The sequence below is a fragment of the Mixophyes fleayi genome, chromosome 2 (assembly GCF_038048845.1).
Source record: "Mixophyes fleayi isolate aMixFle1 chromosome 2, aMixFle1.hap1, whole genome shotgun sequence".
NCBI classification, from domain to species: domain Eukaryota; kingdom Metazoa; phylum Chordata; class Amphibia; order Anura; family Limnodynastidae; genus Mixophyes; species Mixophyes fleayi.
The window spans coordinates 193714949-193733530 of NC_134403.1; the positions used below are offsets into that span (position 1 = coordinate 193714949).

General features: G+C 38.7%; 1 protein-coding gene across 1 annotated transcript in view; it reads left to right on the top strand.

Moving 5' to 3' along the window:
• Window positions 1–351: 351 nt before the first annotated feature.
• LCK (LCK proto-oncogene, Src family tyrosine kinase) overlaps window positions 352–18582 on the top strand; it is an 80779-nt gene continuing 62548 nt past the window's right edge. The window contains exons 1-3 of the mRNA XM_075195218.1: window positions 352–714; window positions 2005–2102; window positions 10161–10236. Of these exons, the coding sequence (XP_075051319.1) occupies window positions 2010–2102; window positions 10161–10236 (169 nt within the window). The 5' untranslated portion in view covers window positions 352–714; window positions 2005–2009. The remainder of the gene's footprint in view (window positions 715–2004; window positions 2103–10160; window positions 10237–18582) is intronic.

Here is an 18582-nt window from a genome sequence, read left to right on the forward strand (position 1 = left end):
CACACACACACACACAGAGACGCACACACAGACAGACACAGACTAGGGTCAATTTGTTAGCAGCCAATTAACCTACCAGTATGTTTTTTGGAGTGTGGGAGGAAACCGGAGCACCCGGAGGAAACCCACGCAAACACGGGGAGAACATACAAACTCCTCACAGATAAGGTCATGACCCCAGTGCTGCAAGGCAGATGTGCTAGCCACTACGCCACCGTGCTGCCCAGTGATCAGTGTCACTTGAAAGATGATCAAACATGTGCATATGCATGTTAGCCATGATTCTGTACTGCGGATATGACTTCAGCTACACTACGATCAGCTTGTTTGTGGTTGTACCATGGGTGTTAGAAGTTATACTTGGGCAGGAAGTCAGGTAACAATGAGAGAAAGAGAAACAGATGCAAATTGAGAAAGAGAGCAAGGAGAAGAGAAGATAATGCAATAGAGAGAAGCAAAAAGCAATCAAGGGGTTGAAACCTGGGGCAAAAACAATAGCAAGAAAGGTAAAATGATCCTGAACAAAAACAGCTAGTGACTGACTGAAGCGTACAGAAAAATAAAGAAGAAAGTAGACACAGGAAGACATACTGAAAAAAAGAGAGAAAGAAGGAGGAAAAAAAAGCAGAAGATACCCAAATGGAATATAAGTTATAGGTTCAATGATGATCACAACCTAACTTCAAAAACTACATTACAGTGTTCTACTGACAGGTAAAGATCTGCTGCCTACTCTCACAGACATTGTTCTAGAGAAGGATAATAATTGGAAACTACATTTCTCGCTTCATGTATTGCAGCTCAAACTTTCACAGTCCAGGCTCTGTGTCTAATGTCCACAATTAATTATTGTGGTATTTCCTATCTCAATACTTTACAAGTGAATATATATATATATATATATATATATATATATATATATATATATATATATATATATATTTATTATATTTCCTAAATTCCATATACATGCCTTCCATTTTCCTTTTTAAATGTTCCACTTTTGAGTCTGAATCTGTATAGATAGACTTTCTCTTTTGCCACAAAATTGTCTTCTAGGCTTGAAAAACAATTCTAGCATCTATGATGTATATTTCTATGTGTAGAAATGCCTTGTGGTGTTTGTAGCTGTGTATCATAAACTGTGTTTTATAGCATGTACTTGAAGTGTGTGTATACCTTATAAATACAAGAAAATGTGCATATTTTTACAACGAGGTGTTGTGACATGCTTTAGCCTACTAAGCTGTGAGTATGACCTACTTACTATATAAGATGGCGCCCACCGCTGTAACAGCTTCCCCTGATACTTTTCATAAGATGGCTGAGGCAGGAAGCTTTTCAGACGACTTACAAATCTTTTGCCTAAATAACATGGCCCGTACACAATTATGGTCATTGTGTTATAATAATCATTTCATTAATAAAGGGGAACAGGTTTTCTTTGCAAATAAACTCACTTTAGTTGGACAATGACTGATGCAATTGTTATAAAATAAAGCTACATCAAGTCATGTTGACAAATTGTTTCTTTTCAATGATTTTATTACTTATATATGCCAAGAAAATGTTTTAAACTGGATTGGTACCACAGTTATATTCAGCTAGGCTGAATACATTTTCTGGCGAGAAGGGTCTTTTCAAATATCAATTGATAATCCAACACAGCTTACTAAAAGAGTAAGTTACATGGGAAGTTCAGAGCAGAGCATTTGTATCAGCTAGGTATTTCATGGGGTCAAATCATTTATTGTAAAGGGTGACCTCTGAAGGTGATTACATTAAAATGAAAAGATTGTTATACAGAAAAACTATTTCTTGTGCACGCTTGTTGTGGGGTAACATCAGAAAAATGGAAAGGTACAAATAACAAAGAGATGGGTATCATATTAAGATTTAAATGGACAAATTATTTCTGAGGTGTTCAATGAAATAAGGAAACTTATGTCCTGCTGCTGATTATAGCACCTTTAGTTTAAGGGTCTTTGTGTTTGCACTTTGCAGGTACAATGGGGTGTGGTTGCAGCTCTGACTATGATGAGGACTGGATGGAAAACTTTGATGTGTGTGAAAATTGCCATCTGCCACGGGAAAAGAAACAGGTCAGTACCAGGTTTTTGAGAGATGATGGCTATTCAGACAAAGTGTGAAACTGAAGTGAAGTATCCAGGGCATCTTCATAGACACACACACACAAATATTTTTTAACACCTAATTTTCAGACACTTCCCATATTTCTGTAATGTGATGACAGCAAATTGTCACATTTATAAAAGGGACGATCAGAGGATCACTGTTATGAGATCCAGTGAACGCAGTTGAGGGCAACTCACCACAGGTGTATACTGCTTAAGAGTACATGCCCTAAGACACTGCAAGAGACAGCTTTAAAATTAAAGTATGTAGATGAGCCTGCTATTACAGTAATTCATTATTTCTGGAAGGGATGAAGGAAAACAAAAAGCCATAAAATGGTCTTTACACATTTGAAATTATGTTTTTTACTTTACTACACTATATTGAGAGTATAGGACATGGAATGGCTTACCTATGTTTGCATACCTTAAAGTTCTATATAGTTAATATCTAGCACTTTCAGTGGCCTTGTATTAATATGCAGTCGTTCTATTAAGCAAGCAGTTGATAGGGATTCTAATGTGAGCATTCACAGCAGGAAACCATCAGCACAATGTTGTCATAATGAGGGCCTAAGTTGTGCTAGAACAGACAGTAACACAGCTTCTTTTGGATTAATTATTGTCAATTTTGAAGATCATTTTTAATGTCCACTCAGCGTATAAAATGTGTTTTTGAGCTCCAGTTCTTTTTTAGCTACACATCAAGCACTGGTCATAAACATTTGTGAAACTCCGTGCAGGACGAAAGCATACGGGGCAACAAATATTAATTTTTTTAGTTGGCTGGCTTACAATACTTGTACTGCCACAAACAAGAGGGAGAATATTGAAAGTCAGGACCAGGAATATGACAGGTGATGGAGTAAAGAAATATAAGTGAAATGTGGAATGCAGTATATTTATGGAAGCTGAGCGTACAGAAACACTGGTCGATTTTCAGTAGATCTGTCTGCACTATTTTTGCGATATATCACTTTTTACAAATGTCCCCAATCCTAGACCTGATTGAAAGGCATATTTATCAAAGGATGAAAAGCTCTATTGCAATGGGAGTTTTCGCCGATGAGAGGCCTCTAATTTACTTCATCCATTCTAATAAATGGCTACCGGCAGCGATAGCTTTCCCATGCTTTTGCATTGGGAGGTGTTTAACCAGAATCGCAGCTTTTAAATGTCTTTAAAATATCTAGTTTATTATAATTTATTTATTTATGTATTTATTTTTTTTATTACTGGAATTGATAGCCCACATGTGCAACTTTGTGCACTTGCAAAAATTAATCTGTACATTTCTGTTTCTACAGCTGTATTTTGAGTTACATGTATCCTAAAATATATGCAACTTTAAATCTAGCATATAGATAAATCTGGCACAAAAAATGAAGCTAAGATTATCATCAACTCATAAACTTCTATGGTATGCGCAAAGATATGCCTCCTAAAAGGTATATCCTAACACTAAGTGTAAGTCAAAATCAGAACCATCTTTTATTCCTGGGCCCTACAACTGTGTCCATGAATATAGGACACATATGTGCAGGGGCTGGTTGGCAGACTTTAGCGGCCATCCTTAAAGGATGGTTTTCGGTACAATATATATTTATCAATATAAAAAGAGGCTATTTTAGTGTTGCTTAACCAAGAGATACTTTATTATAAATGATAAATCTTAAATAATGAAAACAAATAATGCACCAAAAAACAAACCTCACTTTATATTGCATTTTATTTTATATGTTCCTTCTCCCTACAACACTTTATTTATTTATTTTTACACATACCTGGCTGATTATAATGGATATAAATCATATGGCAATAGGTTATTTAATAATGTTCTATTACAGTACTGAACATAGGGGCTGATTTATCAAAATGCAAGAAGTCCTTTTGCTTTAAAAACCTGGGGGCATATTTACTAAACTGCAGGTTTTGGAGATGTTGCTTTAGCAACCAATCAGATTGTAGTTGTCATTTTGTAGAATGTACTAAATAAATGATAACTAGAATTTGATAGGTTGCTATAGGCAACATCTTCATTTTTTCAAACCCGCAGTTTAGTAAATATACCCACTGTTGTTGTTTTTTGCTTCACAGTATATGCTAATAGGGTTATTATTTGTTTTAGGGTTAACCTAAAACAAATATGAGGGGTGCTACTGGGAGAAGTAGCAGAACATCATCATCATCATCATTTATTTATATAGCGCCACTAATTCCGCAGCGCTGTACAGAGAACTCATTCACAGTCCCTTCCCCATTGGAGCTTACAGTCTAAATTCCCTAACATACACACAGACAGACAGAGAGAGAGAGACTAGGGTCAATTTTGATAGCAGCCAAATAACCTACTAGTATGTCTTTGAAGTGTGGGAGGAAACCGGAGCACCTGGAGGAAACCCACGCAAACACGGGGAGAACATACAAACTCCACACAGATAGGGCCATGGTTGGGAATTGAACTCATGACCCCAGTGCTGTGAGGCAGATGTGCTGCCCAACACTAGGTGTCAAGCTGACACCCTGACCCAGAGCTGGATTAAGGCTCTCGGGGGCCCGGGGTTCTTTAGACAGGTGGGCCCCTATGATGTAACATGGTTCTCATTTTAGACAAATACACAGGCAATACTGTGTGCACTACTGTTAGGTGCATGCAGCTTTGCCTTCACGGTTAAGTGTGAAGCAAGACATACCTCCCAACTGTCCTTCCAGTCAGACCCAATACTGACTAAGTGAGAGTCACCCAAATTCGGGACTGCCCCACTAGATTCAGGACAGTTGGCATCCTGTCTTGCTCTATCCTACCTGTTCTTGTCACTTTCACCAAATGTGGTTGCTGGTGTCTTTAGATCAGTTTCTGCTTGTCTGGATCCTGGAATGTTGGGGGCCCTATTTTGGAAAAAAAATGGGTACATGTAATTTAGAAAACTCAAACCAGCCCCGATGTTAAATCAATATAGCACCCATGTTTTATAATTAGGCCTTCCTCCAGCCCCAACATCAAAATAATAGTATTCACATTTCATAAATAGATCTGTTTCCCTCCAACTAGCCCCAACATTAAATTAATAGCATACACATTTAATAAATAGACCTATTTCCCTCCCTCCAAACAGCCCCATCAATAATTTAAATAGCATTTACGTTAAACAAATATAACCATTTCCCACAACAACATTAAATAATTCATAATCACATTTAATAAATATACCTCATTCTCCCCAAATAGCCCCACAATCAATTAATAGCTCACCACCCCAGCATTAAATTAAAGGTCCAATTGCTCCATCTTAAATTCATAGGACCTACTATTAAATTAAATAGCCCCACCATCACCCCACAAATAAAATGGAACCCCAATAATTAGCCCCCACCTGCACTCCTCGATTAAATTAATTGCCTACCTCCCACATTATATCAAGACACCCCTTCCTCACACACACTACACTCATATACTGGCCCTTCACACACATACACTACACTCCTATACCGGCCCCCCCTCTCACACACACACTACACTCCTATACTGGCCCCCTCACACACACACTACACTCCTATACTGGCCCCCCCCCCACACACACACAGACACAATACATTCATATACTGCCCCCCCCCACACACACACACACACACACAATACATTCATATACAGCCCCCCCACAATACATTCATATACTGCCCACACAATACATTCATATACTGCCCCCCCCCCCCACACACACACACACACACAGTACATTCATATACTGGCCCCCACATACACAGACATTAATTTAGCATACTGACACACACACACATTAATTTAGCATACTGGCACACACACACATCATGGCACCTGTCACATAGTGCGCGCCCCATGTGACACAAATAGAGGCGCACACACACATAGTGGAAGGGAGGGAGGGGGGATGGATCATTAGGATCCGCGGCCAATCGGAGAAGGTGGTTGGTCCCGGCGCAGGGGCCAGCCACCAAGTACAGACTATTGGGACCAGGTGGCCCAAGATCTATTTTTGTTCGGCTCGGGGGGCATGTGCCCCCCTGCCCCCCAGCCCAGTCCGCCCCTGAATATGTGGTATATCTATGCTAAGGCACAGATTATGGGGTCTATTTATGACCAATCGAAAATTACTCACGTTCATTTTCACTTCTTATTGCAATAATAAGAAATTAATTAGCTTGAAAATTTATTACAATTGATTCACTCAACAGTAGCTTTCATAGGATCACTTTACTAGCAGGTTATTAATGGCCTGGCTGAATTTGTGATGGAGGGAGTACAAAGCCTGCCAGGGAGGGATCAGACAATCCCTCTCCTGCAATGCTCTCCCATTGGTTTTAACAGCTAACTTCATCTTTAGATGGCATTAGCTAGTGTCGGTCTGGGGCATGAAGGGCCCACCAGGGGAATGCAGTGATAGGGGCCCACTACATTGGAGTGTGGCCAACTGTAAGAGTGGGTGTGGCCAGTCAAGGAGTTGTGGTCTACAGTACAGCCAAGTCAAAGAAAATGTCATCTACGGAATCAAATGGACAGTGTCTATCCACCAACACGGAAATGAGACTTATTGCTACAGTTTGAGCAATGAGTCACAGAAGAATATTGTATGTGTGTGTGATGCAGATTCCACACCATGGAATGTGACATTGGTTAGCTGTGGCTTGTTGGACTAGAGATGTAACTGACCAAAACCTCATCACATTCCATAGCAGAATGCACCTGCCACCCTCCCCCCTTTTGTGTAATGTTCCTTGTGCTTGCTAATAATAATAGCAGCAACTGGGCTTGTCACCTTTTATGTGCTCTTTAAAGACGCCAGAAAAGCCATGGATAGAAGTCCAACCTCATGAATACATTAGTTAGGCAGTGCCTACTAATATATTGGCTGCAAAATGGTTTAGCCCATAAAATGGATGCTTCCACTGTGTTTAGGTGCCAGGTCTACTTTACGCATAAACATTTTAACAAAGCTCTACAAAACACATTGATTTAGAGTAAGTATTATTCTGTATAATGTCCCATTAAAATATAAGAAATAGACAAAATGTAATGCTATAAAACCATAGAGATGACATACATATATTTGTGGTCTGCAGTAGCAAGAAAATTACCACCGTCAAAAAGTAAAACACATCCAGAATTTGCAAGTATCCAGGAAATAGCGGAGAGAGAGTGAAACATAAAACCATATTGTACAATTGCACTACTTCTCTGCAGGTGTGATGCCACATTGCCTCTGAAACCTAATGCTCCTTTAGTACATTAGTGAGCCAAGAACAATTATATGGCAACTCCCAACCCACCAATCTGGTGTAACAGCAAAGGTCACATGCCTGGGACTCTCGCCATTTGTCAACTGCTCTCCCTATCTGTGCCTATGTAACACTCAATCTTTCTCTGAAAGAGATTGAGCATTAAAGGCACCATTGGTGTAAGTATCTGAGATACAGTGGGGTCCTGGCCACAGAACCAGTGTCATTCTGCTAGTTGGTGGCCGACGGGTTTTGAGTTAATGTAAAGATCTTTTTTAAGACTTGTGAATGTTCCCTGTTTAAAGGGAAATGCTGATGGTCAAGTCATATAATGTTGACTTCAACAGTTACTTTTTCCTTCACTGTCAGCAAATCACAAAAGACAAAACAATATTAAGTCTTTACATGTTTCCTTACATTTTATTGATGACCGTTCTTTTACTTAATTACAGTGCTGCAATGGTCATGGGTTATAATATATATATATATATATATATATATATATATATATATATATATATATATATATATCCAGCAGTAATCCCTATTTATTTTTAATTGCAAAGGATGGAAAATCCCCTGGAGCACTCAGCACTATGAGAATAAATGTTTCTCTGGCTATGTAGCTCCTGACAATTACACTTTGCTGCCAGGGCTGACTTAGAAAGTTGTTACTCTGCACGATGTATGAGTACATACACATGTCTGTTAAAAAAAATAAATTACAGGCTGGCTGGCTTGAGAGGGTACTCACTTACCTAAAAGCTCCGGCATCCTGCTCCTCTGGGCGGCCGTGATAGCAGGAAGACGGCACACTCCTCCCCTGCTGAAATGAAGAACACACTGCCGCGCAGGTGCAGAGAGTCCAGACACGGCTCTCTATACCTGCGCGGTAGTGTGTTTGTGATGGAAGTGGTCCCGCCGACATCTGAAGACATATGATGTGCTCCCCGTAAGCTCCGCCCTTACAGCGGAGGGGGCGGAGCTTCAACCCCGCCGGGCCTACCGGTGAATAGCCCGGCTGCCCGGCAGGCCAGTCCGAGGCTGGCATTAGCTACCAGAGGTTCTTAAATTGGTCCATATATATTCTTCAATTTCATAAATGTCTGTGGTTGTACTAGAAGTATTAATATGAGAAAAATCTATTCTTTCCAAGTTTGACAATTTTGCCTATGTAATGCTTATTACATAAAACAAACAAACATTATGTAAAACTTGATTGGATGGGCTAGGAAATCCTGCAATTACTTCAAGGGTTACTTCACCACGTTTTAACAACAACAATATATACATACATATATATATATATATATATATATATATATATATATTTATATAATATATATATATATTTATTTATTTATTTATATGCATACAATGTAGTGTAAAATTTCACTTGTGTTATATTTTATGCTGAATGTTAGCATTGAACTCTGTAGGATCCAAGATCCATATCATAACATCATAACAAAATGTTCAAACTAATGAGTCACTCGCTGTTTTTTCTTTCATTATTTAATCTTTTTTAACGTGTTGATGTGATTTCCCTTTTCCCTCCCCTAACTTCCGCCCCCTACCGCTCCCCTTTGGTCCTGTTATTATCTTAAGGTAAATGTTCATTAGTAAGCATTGGATGTGAGTTGTTGTTTTGTTTGTTAGTGTTTCTTCTTTTTTTATTTTAGTTCTTTTCTTTCTTTCTCAAATAGTAAAAGTGTATAGATTTTGATATCTTACATTTTGTTGTTGCATTCTGTGGGGCAGATTCAATTGACCACGTTACTCTGTAGAGTAACAATGCCTGCACACTATTACCATTATTACGATAATTGCAACCCAGGATTTCGAGCCGTGAGCAAAAATCGGTGTTGAAATTACCGTAGTAACTGTAATAATGCACACTATTACCGTAGTAACAGTAGTTATGCGCATTATTACCATAGTAACGGTAGTTATGCGCACTATTACCGTAGTAACGGTAGTTATGCGCACTATTACCGTAGAAACTGTAGTTATGCGCACTATTACCGTAGTAACAGTAGTTATGCGCATTATTACCGTAGTAACGGTAGTTATGCGCACTATTACCGTAGTAACGGTAGTTATGCGCACTATTACCGTAGAAACTGTAGTAATGCGCACTCTTGAGAGTAACGTGGTCAACTCAATCTGCCCCTGTGTATCATGTTATCTTTTGCACATTAAAAAAGACTCACTGATTTCTAATGAATGTTTGTATTTATATATATAATATTCTTTATGTACATAATAATAAATAAATAATAAAATGTAGTAGTATGTGAAGTATATGTGCTCCTGTCAGCTGTTCAGTTGATAATACTGGTGATTACAGTACCATTCAACACTTATTTTCTGTACATTTGTTTCATTTTAGGCTGGAAAATAAAAGTGCATTTATTACTGACTGTAATCGTCCCTTATTGTCTGTAAACTCTGAGTCACTAATAACCTAAGTGAGCACTTCCGCTGTTTCCTTTGTAACGGCAGCTGATCAGAGAATTAAACTTGGAAATACAATGCCTGATGTTATCTTCTTGTTTTTTAACCTTTGTATGATAAATGGAAAATAAAGAATATATATTAAAAAACAACTTCTTTGAACACAGGTGATAAGCAGCTTTTTAGTCAGACCCTTTCTGCAACTGAATATTTATGTGCCAGTGTATGAGATTACCTTTAGTAATACAAGACACAAATAAAAAAACTGATGGAACAATAATGCAAAATCATTTCTCCCTTCTGTGTTCCTCTCAGATGATCACACGATATGATATACAGGATCCACTGGTTTCATATATGTCACAGGCTCCGCCCAGTTCTCCTCTGCATGGTAAGTAAAGAGACAGCTAGAGATATAATCTTATGGGGGGAATTCAATTGACAACGTTATATGTGAGAGTAGCACGGCCCACTCACTATTACCGTTCCTACGGTACTAGTGCACATTACTACCGTTAGTACGGTAATTTCAATGCTGATTTTTGCCCGCAGCTCTGTGATCCGCGAACAGTAATCCGTGTTAAAATTACCATACTAACAGTAATAGTGCGAAGGCCACGTTGCTCTCACGAATAACGCAGTCAGTTGAATTCTCCTCTATGACTGTTAAGCTGAACCTTTAAAGCAAATTAATTCGGTAATCTATTTCTGAGTAATATGGTAAGGAACAGGTTGGTTGTATGAACATTATACAGAGGTGCGTTTTACCTCAATTTTTCTGCATCAGTTTCACAAGATCCTCACATTCCTACTTTTTACTGATTCTTCCGTCTCTCACTGTGTGGTTTACTGCTTGCTTTCAATCCTTCCCCGCATCATGATGCTGCATTGTCACATGCAGTCTTGTCCACAATATAATCTATGCACCTCTTGTCTCAGCTTTTTCCAAATAGATTTTGACCTTTCATGAGCAGGGTACTCTCTATCATTTGTTTTCACGCCTGCAGTTTTTGTCTTATGAAAAATGTTGTGCTGCTGTGAGCATTGATTATCTAGTTGGGTCTGTGGCAGAACTACCATGGGTGCATCATGTGCAGTGTACCACGGCCCATGGAGAGAATGGTTCTGCTGCACGGGGGAATAGCAAAGGTTCCCTCCTCCCCACTTCCCTGCACCAGGGCACACAGCTCGCTAGTTCCGCCTCTGAGTTGACTACAATTTGTCCCTTCCCTATCTTCCTTAAAGCTGAGGACACAGGCATATACAAAATTAGTAATATAAGAAAACTTGTACGCCAATCCATTTGACACGCACCTTAACCACTTGCTCACTAGCCACAGTAAATTTGGTGCAAGCTGGTTGCTCTGCCTTTAAGGCCATGCCACAGTGCCATTGGATTTGGGCTGACAGTCAACAGGTCCTGAGAAGGGGCAGGTACTGACGTAAGCAATATTCCTTGTGTAGTGGGGGCCCCAATTGCATTAAGAGGGAGTTAATATCAGATCTCCTCTACTAAAACTGTCAGATCAGGTGTTACTTGGATCAAGCAGCAGCCTGCATGCAAGCTGCTATTAGTTTCACATAGCACCAGATTTATTAAAGTTAGTGAGAAGATAAGATCAGGGCAATCTTTTCCATTGGGCACGATGGGCAGCTGCCCGGGGGCCCCACGGGCAAGGGGGCCCCATAGGCACGGCTCTTAATGAGAATAAGTAATCCTTCAAAAGAAAAAAACCTGCAAAAAAAACCTACAAGGGTCACTGAGCAAGTACATCTATCTATCTCTATCTCTATATATCTATATCTGTATCTGTATACATCTATATATCTATATCTATATCTATATCTAGGGCCCCGGTGCACTGCTTTGCCCGGGGGCCCATAATGTTGTTAAGGTGGCCCTGGGTAAGATCTGCCAAATTCTGCCTTCACTGTGTGGAGCCATATAAAAGTTGAGATCCCTGAAATCTATAAAACTAATAAAAATAATGCAAATTATAATAAAAGTGGTTAAACATACATAAAACAAGTAACTATTTCCCACCCTTAGGGGTCTAGATATCAATATTGGGTGCTATGGAAGATTTTCTATCACTGTTTATAGCAGCAATAGTAAATCTTCTGTCATCTAATTTAACAATAAAAGGTCACCAGGCCAGCTGAGCGATGCTTAGCTCTCCAGCAATATTGGCAGCATTAATAGGACTCTTATCACTTTGACAGCCAGTGCACGGTCTCTCTGTACATGCATGACCTGGAATTGCCTGTTCACACATGCACAGTGGAACTGGAAGCCTGTCCACCTTTGCCAAAATCAAAATAATAAAGTTTTAAGAAAAAAATTAAATATAGAATAAAAGTAACAATAGTTTTACTGAAGAGAAAATGCTTTAATTCAATAGTAAAGCATTTTTTCAAATCTAGATAGTCTAGTAACTCCATCATGATGGCAATAGCGATACAAGGACTTGCAGCCCTGCACCCCCAGTGAAGGCTACAAGCGGCGATACCGGTCATATTCTTCACCACCAAAGGCTTAGTTAAATAGGGAGAAGCCTTAAATCCGATGAAAACCACAGCATGCATTTTGTTTGAGACACTCATTCTGTGCAAGTGTAATATACCTGTGCAAAAATGTACGTGGTGCATTCAACTACAGTCTCCCCAAATTGACCCCAGCCTCCAAAATGTGTCTTCTTAGCTCACATCTATTGCTTCCATTATTTAAAAACTCTGCACATGCATATGTAGTACCTTCCTGAGAATGTAGAATATCATCTGGAAAAAAATACACTTTTAAAACTAACATGTTCACCTGGAGAAGTAGGCGATTGCATTTTGGTGTAAATATTTGATGTTGCACTAAAAGAGTGAAAACAACTAGGAATCATAAAAAAGTGTATTTTTAAACATTTTTTTTATAAATATTTGCTTATATAATTCCAAGAAAATAAAACAACATAAATACTAGTAAGCTAGAGAAAGAAAGTCTTATCTGTTCTGCACAAACAATATGAAATGTACTTATGTTGTATAAAGGATAAAAAGAGTTATTCTCGGTGGCAGATCACCAAAATGTAAAATATGGTCTAGCAAAAAAGATGTGAAAACCTTCCAGATAAAAAAAAAGCTAAAATGTATAATTCACAATATTTAAAAAAATAAAATTGGTAGAAAATAAGTCCAATTAAAGTCTCTTGCCGACTGCACCCATCAGAGAAGTAGTCCAGCATGTCTTAATTTTGGCCTCCACTAAACTGGAACCATTAAGAAATTTGGTTCAACTATACTGATATATTGTACTAATGACAGCTTGCAAAATGACTTGTTTCAAACTTTCCCAACCATTTCCCCAGCCAAAATGTAGAATTAGCACAGTGGCTTAGTGGTTAGCACTTCTGCCTCACAGCACTGGGGTCATGAGGTTTATTTCCGACCATGGCCTTATCTGTGTTGAGTTTGTATGTTCTCCCTGTGTTTGTGTGGGTTTCTTCCCACAGTCCAAAAACATACTTGTGCATGTTAGGAAATTTAGACTGTAAGCTCCAATGGGGCAGGGACTGATGTGAGTGAGTCCCCTGTAAAGCTCTGCGGAATTAGTGGCGCTATATAAATAGATAATGATGAATTAGAGACGTAATTTTGCAAAAGATGTTTTGAGGCAAATAGAGAGGTGACTGGTGGAATACTTTAGGAAATATTATCATTTTAACTCATTTGGCCAAATACCATAGCAACAATAATTTTGTAGACCTTACAGATATATTGAAATAATGGATCAATATTTTCAGAAACATACAAGGTTCATAGGAACTTTGGATTTCTAAATATGTTGTTGTTTTGCCCTTTTGGATTGGCATGTGGTCGGATATTGTAGGGCATAGCCCACATCAATGAGAAGAATTGATTTTTCCCAGTTAACACTTATTCCAAAATATTGGCCTGACTTTGGTTGTAATTTCTAAAAGTCTGTGGAGGGGTGATGAGGAATCAGCCAGATATAAAATCATATCACCATTATATAATACAATTTTTTCCTCAAATGCTATAATTCACTGCTCCCACATATCAGATTCAGCCCTAGTACAATTAGCATGTGGTCCTTTGTGACGGAGCGAATGCTCCTATACACATCGTAATGAGATCATGTCTTTGCACGTGGCAGTGTTTATCCACAAAAGGTTTCCCCGTAATGGCCGCCACATCTGTACCGATTGGCTCATACACAGTACCGCCTGTGTCATATGCAAACAGTTTGGCTGTGTTGAATTATAGTGGTGATTGGGGAAGACAGTGGCAGACTGTTCTTGTGTGTAGTCCCACTGGACAGGAAATGCAATCTCTAATTGCTTCCTTGATGCCAACTACAGCCCAACCTATCCGTACATCACCAAGTTTTAAGCGTCCAAGGATCCTCACAAAATGATTGCATTGGGCTGTCTGAGCTAACTAAAATGATCTGATAGTTAAAAATAAACTGTGTAAATAAGGAGAGGAAGGGAGATTTGATAAAAAGGATAAGAGGGCAAATGACTCTTATGGGTTTAATAGGTTATGTAAATGTGACTGGTAAATCAGGGTAAGGGGAATTGTGTGTATCTTTGCCTTATGTGAGTGCAGATAAATTAGTAATGTAAGGGGACACTAGGGCCTATTTATTATAGGGTAAAAAGTCCTATGGCTAGTGTTTTTGACAGTGATAGGGCTTTGCTCTATACATTATTATTATTATTATTACCATTTATTTATATAGCGCCACTAATTCCACAATGGGTCACCGGGTTTCGTTGAGTATCACTCAGTTGTCCCAGCAAAACTTTATTGAAATGATAGGGGATCATCTATCACTGTTTAGATCAGAAAATCAGCATTATTGAAAAATATTCACTTATAGACCTGACTATCTTAGCGATTTATTTGGGTGAAGTATACATTTAAAAAAAGGAGTATAAAATGCGGCACTATTCATGTACCAGAAATAGTAGACTCAGTGAGGTAATTTTTTAATTTATTTTTAAGCGTGAATTCAAATTCAACCACACTTTACAGTGTATTGAACCCCTTTGCCATTCCACAGATTTTCAATGGGATTGAGGTCTGGACTACTCCAGGACATTGGGGTCTATTTATTAAGCCATAACCCCTGTGAAATGGCTTTTTACGCATGGTTTAGGCATTTTAAACACCTTATTTATAACACACCTATATAACAAAAGGCTAATGCAGGAGATATCATAGGTATCTCCTGCCTTAGGCTAAGTATCACATTAAACCCCAATCACCATAATATTCCATGGGGACTACAACTTGGGCCAAATTAACAAGCTCCAAAAAGGCCCCATTGTGTTTTGTATTTACGCTACTCCAAGTTGGCATTTGCTGTATGCTTTAGGTTAGTGTCCTGATGGCATATATATATATTCCCCAAGTCCTAAATCTGTTACAGACTGTCACATGTTTCCTTCAAGCTTTGTCTATATCGTGATCAATCCATTTTGCCTCCTAATTTCACAATTTTTTCAGCCCCTGAAACAGAGAAGAATCCCTATAACATTATGCTCGCAACATTATGCTTTATAGGGTCACTGTCCTGTTCATTGTTAGGCTTGTACCAAACAAAGCGTCTGTTTCAAAAAGTCCCTGATCACAGAACCTTGTTCCAATTGGTATGTGGGTCAGGATTATTATTCATTGGCTGTAGAGAGGGATCAGGGTAATATGTTGGTAAGTCTTATTATGTTTGACTTGAGTAATAAAAAGTGAGGAATTAATTTATTTTTGATGCTTTTATAATCTCTAATAGGATCTGATGACCAAAGTATTGCCTTCATCAAAATAGTAGCAGAATAATGTTTTAGCCCTTATTAAGGGAGATCTATAGATGGAATTCTTATTGATTGTAGGTAGTTTATCCTCCTATGCACCCCAAATAAATTGGTGGGTCAACACTTTTAAGCCTCATAGAGTCTTTTTGTGAACTCCATTACATTTATTCTTAGGGCTGTAACAGAAAATTTCCCTAGCCTGATGATGTGGTACCTACATCACTCTTCCATGAGCTTGATAAGCTCGAAATATTGTGGACAATAAAGATAACAAGAACTACTCTCAAAGTATACTGACCCCAAAACAGGGCTACAATTGTGCCACAAATACAATCAAGTTTTCAGACTCGCACAGCAGATTGCTAGCCATTTTGATAGACACAGCCGTAACTTGGATGCAGAAAATAAAAGTAAATCCAAAAATTCAACATTTGGCAGTGTGGAGCATTTATAAGAGCACACTGTATGAATCTGAAAATTGCCCTGGAAGATCAATCAAAATTGATGTCCGCTTAGATGCAGGTCCGACTGGAAATGCACATATTGGAAAGAGTGAAAAAAATCACGTTAAAGTCCATCCTGCTACCACTTTAGGACCACATCCTTCATTCATTGTGACTTTCTGTAAAATTACTGCTCACATGAGCTTAATTTATATTTGAAATTAATCATCAGGATATTGGAATTGTCTTTATTACGTGTCAGTTGTGTGTGTTTGCTTTTATTACATTGATTGAAATGTGCCTTTTCTCTATAAATTGCTCCTGGAAGGGACAAATAGGCTTTCCATCTGTGAGGATGTGGAAAAATCAAGTTGTTTTGTGGGGAGAAAGATGTTCTGCAGATCTCTGCTAAACAGCAAATACCCTCTAAAAGACACATGGCTAAATTACTGTAGATGGTGCACATGTTGCAGTTTTGTGAATTACCTTTAGTGGCTGTAGATAATTGTCCACATGTGTCCATGGGAGAATGTTAGTAAGGGGTTTTGATGGGTATATATGTATAGTAAATAGGAATTGTATAAAATCAAATCAAAGAGAACAGTGATCAATTTAAACTAAGATGTGTGGTCATGTATATCACTTAAATATGTATAATTGCTCCAAAGACTAAAGTAAGGTATTTGTTGTGTTGCTAGCACACTTGTCTTCAATCGCCTCCCTTGGATATTAACTTTGTGCCTTTAACCTAGTTAAGTTAATTGAACATTTCGGGAGATTAGGCATGGCATTAGTGAGGCTAATTTATTTTCCTGGTTTTTAATGTACATTTTAAATTACCGAATGATATTAGTTTAGAATTTTTGCATATACAAATATCCCTTCCTGGCATCATAGAAATATTGATCTTGAGAATGTCTTGGGAGAAACTCAACGTATGATAAATCATTTTATCACATGTTGCTGGAAACATGCTAGTGTTTCGGTTTCAAAAGTATTTAATTTCCCTTTTTGAGTTGGTGTAATTTAGGGTCATAAAAACACATGTGTTGACGTGCTAGTTATATAATAAGGAAATATATATTCATAGAGTATGCTTCATAAAATCTAAATTGAAGCAACTTGTCTTATAGATCACAATGTCTCAGGTACTCTATTCTGGGTCGGTTTGCATTTTCCATGCAACTGGTTGAGAGCACAGCTTTATATATAGTACCCTTGAGGAACGCCTAGTGATATGACAGAGCTTGTTCTGCTACATGTTTGTGATGTCACTCTAGCATCTATTCAAAGCTGTTCAGCCCTTTAAACTGGCGCCAGCAAATTCCGTAGCGCTTTACAATTCGGAACAAACATTTACAAGTCAATACTGGGTAATACATACAGACAGAGAGGTAAGAGGGCCCTGCTTGCAAGCTTACAATCTATGGGATAATGGTAGTTTGAAACACAGGGGCATGTGCTACATCATATTGCACATTGGACCAGCTAGAATGCAAAGGTAAAAAGTATTCAGTGGGAGGATGTGATGAGAGTGGAAGAGAGACGCAGAACGAAAGTGTAGAGTTGAGAGATTTTTTGAGACAAGTGAGATGTATGTAGGTGCAATTTTGTTGACAGCCTTGTATGTTAGTAGAAGAATTTTATATTGGATTCGTTGAAATACAGGCAACCAATGTAGAGACTGACAGAGTGGCTCAGCAGACCGTTAGGTTTTGTATGTTCTGTTAAAGCTCCTTGCTATTCAGTCTGTACTCACCCAACAAGTTCTCAGGGGGTAAATGTATGAGCCTCCAAATTCTGAAAGTCGCCGATTTCCGGCAACATGCAGAAATTGGAGGTTCATACATTTACCCCCTGATTTTCTTTTCTTGCTTGTTACTATGACCATGGCTTTTACCCATTAATTAATCTGTGCTGCCTGCCTTGAACTCTGACTTGTATACTGATATGAACCAGTGCTGCCAGTCCTGACCTCTGCCTTTACTTCACCACTCTTCTGTTTAGTCAGCAATTGTCTAAGAAGGACCGAGATCACTGTGCAGCCCATCACTTATTTGCGGGGACTTCTTTATAAACACTAATTTCACAATAAATTCCACGCCCAAAAATAGCCAGCATCATGTGTTAAAATATGCTAGCAGCATCTCCTGGTCGTTTATGGAGGGGGTGCTTCGAGAGATGGAGTTCACCGACAGATTTTTAACAGGTATCTTAGCCCTCTACCGTTCCCCGTCGGCCACTGTTTGGGCTAACAGCCTGACCTCGACGCCTTTCCCAATTCTGAATGGCACTCGTCAATGCTGTCCCCTTTCTTCACTTATATTCGCTCTTGTAATTGAGCCACTGGCCGCTAGGATTCGAGATAATCACGAGATAACGGGTATACGGGTAGGCCCCTCTACACACAAGATTGCGCTATATGCAGATGATGTTATGTTATCCATTACCCACCCCAACACCTCGGTA